Genomic DNA, 7,782 nt, shown 5'->3' with positions numbered 1-7,782 from the left:
TAAATATTGATTTAATTATTATGTTTATAATATTCAAGTTAGTTTTAAAGTATGTTGTTATTTTGTTATGTTGTAATGAAAGTTTAAAAATGTATAAGTCGAATGTGTCTATATATACAAAAATATAGTACTTAAAATCAAAATCAAAATAAAGAACTTGTATTAGTCAATGCGTAGAGTGAGGACATTTAGAAGTTCTGTACGCATCTCCATTATTTGTACACACACTAATTTTCCTCATTCTATTTGAGATGTGACGTTGGCTATGTTGTGGTAGTGATTAAAGTGTCTCACGATAATTGTTTGAGGCCTTAACTGTTATAAAGAGGAGGAGTTTTCTCTCGCAATGCTTCAAAGTGAATTGCCATGTGTTAAATGTGGACTTTCGAGTATATCACATTGTATTAACTATGCCCAGTTTGGCATTGAGCCGTTCTGTAACTTGGGATATTTTCATGCATGGGGGTTTTGCAACCACTCCTTAGTAAGAAAATATTTAGAAACTATTTAGTTGTAGATAATTTTTTCAAACTCGGACCAATAGATTATTATTGTTGTTTTTTTAAGTTCCTATATATTAGGATGGTGGTGGTGGTGGTGTACAATAGTTGACAAAAAAGTATATTTTATGTAACAAAAGTTATTGTTGATTTTATTTAATCTTTAATATTATTGTTGGTTTGGAAATAAAGATTTTTATACACAAGCAAATTGTTTTATATGTCAAATGCTACCTTAAACATTCAAAGAAACTATTAGATTTAATTTTAAACAAATACAAATTTAACTAAAACTTGCACTTTTCCTTTAATTTTTTTAATCAAATGTTAATGAAACTAAAACAATTATTAAAAAAAAAGTTTTTAAGGCCATTTATTCATGAAATTCAAGGGCACGAAATGTTGAGATTTGCAAATTATGAAACCGAAATACAGAACCTTTAAATTATAAACCAAAATGAAAAATATAATTTAAGAGAGCTGGATTTAACAGAACAGCAAGAATTTGGATAACTGAATATAAACTTTCTCATATATTACCCGAGAATCGAGTTTACTGAAATTAATACACTGACAAATAACTACATCATTTACAGGCAAACCTTGATATGGCACCGCCACCATGAGGTGCCAAATAAATCACCCAATCTGGTCTTCCCATAAATATTAGAGATTCATCATTATCTGTAAATTACTAAATGTCTGTATTAAATTAATGTGTGTAGTAGGCAGTAAGGGCACGGATATGAGAGACGGAATCCGGGTTCGTGTTCAAATCGGCTGAGGTTATACAGAGATACGAATAAGTCGAGCTCAGTACGCCGCCATTTTCCTCCATTTTGGGTCTGGTTTTACACACGGTAGACGTGGAGAAGGGTCCAAAAGGGCGGAGTGCTTAGCTTATATAATATATCTATGCATATAGCTGTACGATGATGAATTATACAGTGTATGTGGAAAGTTTAGAATCAGAAGAAATTCATCTTTAAGTAACACACCTCATATATTTTCAAGGATATTCTCGAAATACGGCATTTTCCTTCAAACTGCAGATATTTTTGCAGAGGAAGTACAGTGTTGAGAATTAACATGTTGATAGGTCGGTAATTCGCTCCGATTCGTAATGATTCCAGTCTTTCTGTACGTATTTGAATCAAGGTAAACGGAAAAGGAATTACCGTATCAAGAATGTAAATTTTATACAAAATTCAAAAAGGAGTTCCATCTAGAATGACACATTTTGCATTCTGTATTTCCATTACGTTACTAAAGAAAATATTTACTTTTTAAATTTTAAATTCTCATTTAAACTGCCCTACTTTGAAGAATGTTAATTGACATTGCTTTGCAGTAATTTACATAAATTTACAAAACCATTTAAACTTCATAATTTATCTCCAACCTGTAATTCTACTGGATACATTCCAGACTTAATAAATCATAAAATAAGATTTTCTTCTAAAATATTTTTGTGTCATTTAATTAAAAATTTCGTAAGTTTTATTTTTAACACTCCGCCCTGCAGAATCAAGAGCCTTCGTACCCATCGCGGGCTTGGCTGGACTCACAAGAGTGCAACGTACAGCGAAATATTCGGGCCTGTCTACTCCCGAAAATTTCTGATCCAACTGGGAGCTTCAGACTGGCATCTTTATCACCTCGACCTAAAAATATCGATGGGCGAATTGACTTGGCGTTTTTATAGATGGACAAGTGTGGCCGAAGCCACAAAAACGAGTTGTTACGTATACGAGTCCACCATCAAATAATAAAAAGTTAAGAAAAAATATCTTAAACTGGAGTCGTCTATTTTGAGTCATAAGCTGTTGTCTTGTTCTGCTTCCATCATGCCGTTCAGTATAATTTATTCCTGTGTTTAAAAAGTGAAACACGTAACTTGTTAAACGCATTCCTGAATCAGCACTTCTTGTCGCTTGGAGGCATTTAACAATAAGTGGAATTTTAAAACCGAGAATTAGCAATCCATTTACTAAATTCAAACCACAAATAGTAATTCGACAATAATAGATTAGTAAAAAAAAAAAAAAAAAAAAAGTTCAAGTGTAAAATTTAGATTGTTTTTTGCAGCGAAAGGTTATTTTTGGGAAAGTATTTTCGCAAGAATTCTCGGAGGAATGAGGAATTTTAAGTCAAACCCGTCTGTAGAAGAACTGGTTTGTAGTTACCCAACAATATTCCTAACGGTTTTCCTGACCTCAATAGAATGAAGGACATCGAGGAAGTGTAGTTTTAAGCATTCGAAATCCAGTTCTATAGTTTATTTCTCTGATTGAAAATGAAGTGGTTCGTCTGGATTACCCTCTGTTTCGGCTACGGTAAGTTTCCTTATATTCAACCTCTTTAGGGCCGTTTAATTGATTTAAAATTGGTTTTTTTTTCTTTGTACTTTTGATAGCTTTGGCCATACAATGTCCTCCCGAAAATGGATTTTTTCCTCACGAAACACAATGCGATAAATATTACGAGTGTGACGGAGGATACGCAAAGGAACGTTTATGCCCAGATGGGTTGGTATTTAACGAAAAGGGTAAAACTTCCGTGCATTGCGAATCCCCTTACGCCGTGGATTGTTCCACTAGACCCGAGCTACGTGAGTTATAATTAAAAATTAGTGCTTATATGTCTTAGTTGTGTAAAATTCAAACTTTTGTTTCGAAAGATATGCTGCCTATTCGAGAGTCTTAGATTATGTTTGGTTCAGAGCCTGCAAAAGAAAACGACGAATGCCCAAGAAAAAATGGTTTGTTTCCCGATAAAGACGACTGCGCCAGTTTCTGGAACTGTGTCGATGGTAAAGGAACAAAGTCCAGTTGCCCTCATCCCCTGGTCTTCAGCATCAAACGAGGAACTTGCGACTGGCCTAAAAATGTGGACGATTGCGAAGCGGCGGAAGGTACTTCACGAGTATTTGAAGCACGTTAAGTACAACTATATTTAAATTTGGAATTGTATTCTGGTGAACATTAACCTGATTTTTCGTATACAGTATATATATATATATATATATATATATATATATATATATATATAATCGTGTGAAAATAACCTGATTTTCGTATACAGTATATATATATATATATATATATATTCCACTACGAATTATACTAACCACGGTATAGTTTTGTATGAATAGCCAGAATACGGTTCCTAATCGGCAAGATAAAACTCATCAATTCAGTCTCCTTCTTTCAGAGAAAGAATCTAAAGATTCCGCATGTCTGAGACGTTTCGGAACGTTTCCTGATCCGAAAGACTGCAGGGCATTTTGGACGTGTGTCGATGGAACTGGTAGGCGATCCCTTTGTCCAGATGGACTAGGATTTAATCCCAAACGTGGATCGTGCGACTGGGCAGATTCATTACCAGACTGCGATTTGGGAAGTTAGTAACGCAATGCATAATCTTAGTTTTCGTATAAATTTAACACCCAATTTAACTAATTATTTTTGTTTTAAGAATATTATGACTTTAAATGCCCGGAAGACTTGGAACTCACGCAGGGAGATCACGCATATTTCCCATTTCCAAATGATTGCAGGAAGCATTTTGCTTGCATCAGGGGCAATGGCGATAAGAGTTTACTTCGTTTATTGACTTGTGACGTTGGTTTAGTTTACGACGACGAAACCGAACGTTGCACAGTTCCATCGAAAGTTCAAGGATGGTGAGTTTTATATATTAAAAATTCAATGAACGTTTTCGTTTTTTTTAAATTACAGAAATGAAAAATGTTGATACAAATTATTATATTTACAGCGAGGATTATTATAAATCGGATACATCTACAGAAGTTCCTAAACGGAAGTATAAGAAGAAAGAAGTTGAAACTTCCACGTAACAAAATATAGTTACAAGAACAAAATAAAAAAGAATGTCACATTTGTTTACAAGCGTGTAGAATTTTCTATTTTTGTAACTATCGTTCGTTGTTTTTGTAATTCTTTTTGTTAAAAATAAAAATTCGACACACAGTATTTTAAAATTCACTGTACGGTACCCGTTACTGTACTTGTAAGTATTAAAACTGAATATTTGTTCAACGTAATTTGTACAAATTCTGAAAATTTACAACAATATTTTGCGTATTTATATAAGGAAATCTCGGAATTAAGAATCGATTTTAAAAATAAGCAAAAAGAAACGGGTAATTCGGAATGAAGAACATAGGCACAGATTTTTTTTTCTCTCTTTCCTTAACCTACTAATTTTAGCAAAAACAGGTTTAACACGATGAGATAGAATCCGAATGAACAATTCCATTTTCGTCCAATCAGTTTTCAATGATTCCCTGACCTCAATCAAGATGAAGGACTTTCGGGTAGTGCCTTTTCAGTACCTTAGTTTTAAATCAAAGTGTGAACGAATATTCCTACATTCTGACTTTAAACTAAAAGGAAAATAAAAATGTATTCTGTCTTATTCCTGACTTGCATTGGAATGGGTAAGTTATAATCTAATATAAAGCAAACACAGCTGTGGAGCGAGTACTGTATCACGTTTCTGTATGTTTCTAGTTTGGGGATGGAAGTGTCCGTCTGATACTGGCTTCTACCCTCACGAAACGGATTGCGATAGATATTACGAATGCAAGAATAATGTCTCTACAGAAGGGTTATGTCCAGATGGATTCGTATTTAACACCAGGAGTGCTCCGTTGTACCTTAGGTGTGACTCACCCTTTAATGTCGATTGCTCTGGCAGGCCAAACTTACGTAAGTAGGTTCTGTAAATGATATTTCTAAAACATTTCGTGAAGATAATTAACGTTTATCTACACAGAAAAACCTTTCGCATCTGACAAATGTGAGAGACGTAACGGTTTGTTCCCCGATAAAGAAGACTGTCGAGTGTTTTGGAACTGTGTAGATGGGGTCGCATCTCAATCGCGATGTCCCGAAGGATTAGTGTACAACTCTAAGAGAGGAAACTGCGACTGGCCTGACTCTGTTAACGATTGCGATATCGAAAGTAAGTAGTATCGTAAGTCAAATCTCTCGTTTTATAATTGATAGTTATCCTTGACACGTAACCGGAGGGAGAAGAGAGGGATGATTTCATTCAATAGTATCAAAGAATTTAGCTTTTGACCTCATCGAGAGACTAATTTAGCGGTGACATATTGTGATAATGGGAGTTGAATGATGTGTTATTCGGATGTTATAAAAATTAACCGGTATTTCTAGTTACCTATCAATTATTTGCGATAATAATCGAATGCACCTGCCGAAAGTTTATACGCTTCTTTTCAGAACTTGTCGGTTTTGAATGTCCTCAAGATGTTACAGCTGCCCCTGGTGTATACGTTTATTATCCTCATCCCGACGATTGTAGAAAGCATTATGCGTGCGTTAAAGGTGAAGGCAGCAAACCATTACCTCGACTTTTAACCTGTCATTACGGTTTAGTTTATGACATCGACACAAAACAATGCGATTATCCCGAAAAAGTCAAAGGATGGTAAGTATATTCTTCTATTTACTACATCATACGATAAGTTTGACCTCACATTATTATTATAGCGAAGATTATTATCCGGAACTGTCAGCTCCTGCAAAGAAAGAAGACGAAGAGAAAGATGCACCCCTTCCTGTAAATTAAAAAAAATAACTTTATTTGTAACTGAAGAAATTAAATAAATATCATGTACCTGTACTTGTAAATTTACTTTTTGTCTTTATAAATTGTCATCGTAATGATGTAACAACAAGAAAAGTAGAGCTTAAAAACTGACAAAAGACACACTAGATACAAAGAATAGAATATTTCAACCGCCATATTAGCGAGGTTGATGCCGAAGTTTTAAACGCGAAAACGTGTACGTCGGACGTTCAGCGCCGCTTTCCTGTAAGCCTAGAAGTTTGACAATGGCGTTTGGAATGTCGAGCATGATTCCACTGACGTTCCAAACGCCATTGTCAAACTTCTAGGCTTACAGGAAAGCGGCGCTGAACGTCCGACATACACGTTTTCGCGTTTAAAACTTCGGCCTCAACCTCGCTATTAAGTCCGGTATTAATAGTGTATTAAGTTACTTTATATTGAATAATTTCCCATTATTGCATGAAATTGGATGAAATACGTAAACAAACAACTATTCTAAAGCAGAAACTGTTAACGTTACATAGCAAAATGGGTAATATATGGTAGTGTTTACGTAACGGCGTGTAAATGCGCTGATCTGCATTAGTTTGTTGGATTGAATGGGATACTTTACATTTTTTCTTCGATTTGATGTAATTTTTTACAATTAATCATTGTAAGACTGCATAAAAATCTGCAATGTGTTAACCAAACAATACTCCAGAGTGTTATAATAAGCCTCTAAGAATGCTGAAAGATTTACCGATACTTAATTATTGAGTATCGGGTGTCGTACCGTACATACATATCAAGGCGAATCAGCTAGGATACAAGCTCCAAAAAGGGTGAAAATCATAGCAATTCTAGCGCCATCTATTATCGAAATTTTAAGTTAATTTATTCAAGCAATTTAGATATGAGGACCCATGGACGTCCGTCAGGGTCAGATTTACCAATCCAGGGGCCCTGGGCACAAATTCGGTGGGGCCTCCCTTTAAGAGTAGGCAAATTTGATGATTTAGAAATATAATACTACTTTCAACTGTACTTTTAACTAGATTTCAACTAGGAAGTTGTAAATTTTATTTAAAAATAAGGTTATTGTAAACATACATATATTTTATTGTGTAAAACTAATTATTTTAATTTAATTCAAAAATACCTATGTAAAATTTTTTCCCGAAATTTTCTGATGTTTCGTAGATTTTTTCCCGGGTTTGGTTTTCTTTGCCTGTGGTCCTCATGATTAGACCACACTAGGCTGTCGCAGTAATAGGAAAAAAAAATTATGTTTAAACATAGTTTTGTGGGGGCCCTGGGCACCGGCCCCAAATGTCCCTATGTAAATCCGGCCCTGGCGTCCGTAGAAAATTTTTCGGGTGGAAACACGCTTCAAGACAAATAATTATATCAATAAATTTTTATTTATTTAATTTTTGGGTTTTTTTTTTTTCATAAGTAGATTAAAGTATGGCATCAAAGCATTCCGTGGTTAAAGACAAGGGGTCAAGGGTCATAAGTGTAAAGATACATACCTCAATCACTTTTACGATTATAATTTGTGGAATATTTTACTCGATCCCAAGGAAGGGCATGCCTCTCTGCATACGCCCATGCTAGAGCCTCTAGAATGAAGAGAGAGATATTCCAGTTTATTAGAAATATAGTTAAAAATTGTATT

At 34.6% G+C, this 7,782-nt stretch overlaps 2 protein-coding genes across 2 annotated transcripts; both read left to right on the top strand.

The window, feature by feature from the left end:
• The first annotated feature begins 2,405 nt into the window (after nucleotides 1-2,405).
• Nucleotides 2,406-4,495, top strand: LOC136987358 (protein obstructor-E-like). The gene is made up of 6 exons (XM_067285089.1): nucleotides 2,406-2,836; nucleotides 2,917-3,111; nucleotides 3,223-3,414; nucleotides 3,714-3,902; nucleotides 3,978-4,185; nucleotides 4,278-4,495. Exons 1-6 carry the CDS (start codon nucleotides 2,797-2,799, stop codon nucleotides 4,357-4,359), a joined length of 906 nt encoding a protein of 301 aa, XP_067141190.1. The 5' UTR covers nucleotides 2,406-2,796; the 3' UTR covers nucleotides 4,360-4,495.
• A 355-nt stretch (nucleotides 4,496-4,850) lies between these two features.
• Nucleotides 4,851-6,173, top strand: LOC136987356 (protein obstructor-E-like). The gene is made up of 5 exons (XM_067285088.1): nucleotides 4,851-4,962; nucleotides 5,036-5,233; nucleotides 5,301-5,489; nucleotides 5,771-5,978; nucleotides 6,041-6,173. The coding sequence occupies exons 1-5, from the start codon at nucleotides 4,926-4,928 to the stop codon at nucleotides 6,117-6,119; spliced, it is 711 nt and encodes a 236-aa protein (XP_067141189.1). The 5' UTR covers nucleotides 4,851-4,925; the 3' UTR covers nucleotides 6,120-6,173.
• Nucleotides 6,174-7,782: the final 1,609 nt, after the last annotated feature.

Source organism: Centruroides vittatus, unplaced genomic scaffold (assembly GCF_030686945.1).
Source record: "Centruroides vittatus isolate TY-2023 unplaced genomic scaffold, ASM3068694v2 scaffold_1519, whole genome shotgun sequence".
Lineage (NCBI taxonomy): Eukaryota > Metazoa > Arthropoda > Arachnida > Scorpiones > Buthidae > Centruroides > Centruroides vittatus.
The sequence above is the reverse complement of the archived record's forward strand: the minus strand, read 5'-3'. Positions and strand labels throughout refer to the sequence as shown.

Bases quoted from the DNA above. Each gene is read 5' to 3' on its own strand.
- LOC136987358 (XM_067285089.1), top strand. From the start codon at position 2,797: ATGAAGTGGTTCGTCTGGATTACCCTCTGTTTCGGCTACG. The intron at 2,837-2,916 runs GTAAGTTTCCTT...TACTTTTGATAG, and splicing joins TACCCTCTGTTTCGGCTACG to CTTTGGCCATACAATGTCCT. The intron at 4,186-4,277 runs GTGAGTTTTATA...TTATATTTACAG, and splicing joins CCATCGAAAGTTCAAGGATG to CGAGGATTATTATAAATCGG.
- LOC136987356 (XM_067285088.1), top strand. From the start codon at position 4,926: ATGTATTCTGTCTTATTCCTGACTTGCATTGGAATGG. The intron at 4,963-5,035 runs GTAAGTTATAAT...GTATGTTTCTAG, and splicing joins CCTGACTTGCATTGGAATGG to TTTGGGGATGGAAGTGTCCG. The intron at 5,979-6,040 runs GTAAGTATATTC...TTATTATTATAG, and splicing joins CCCGAAAAAGTCAAAGGATG to CGAAGATTATTATCCGGAAC.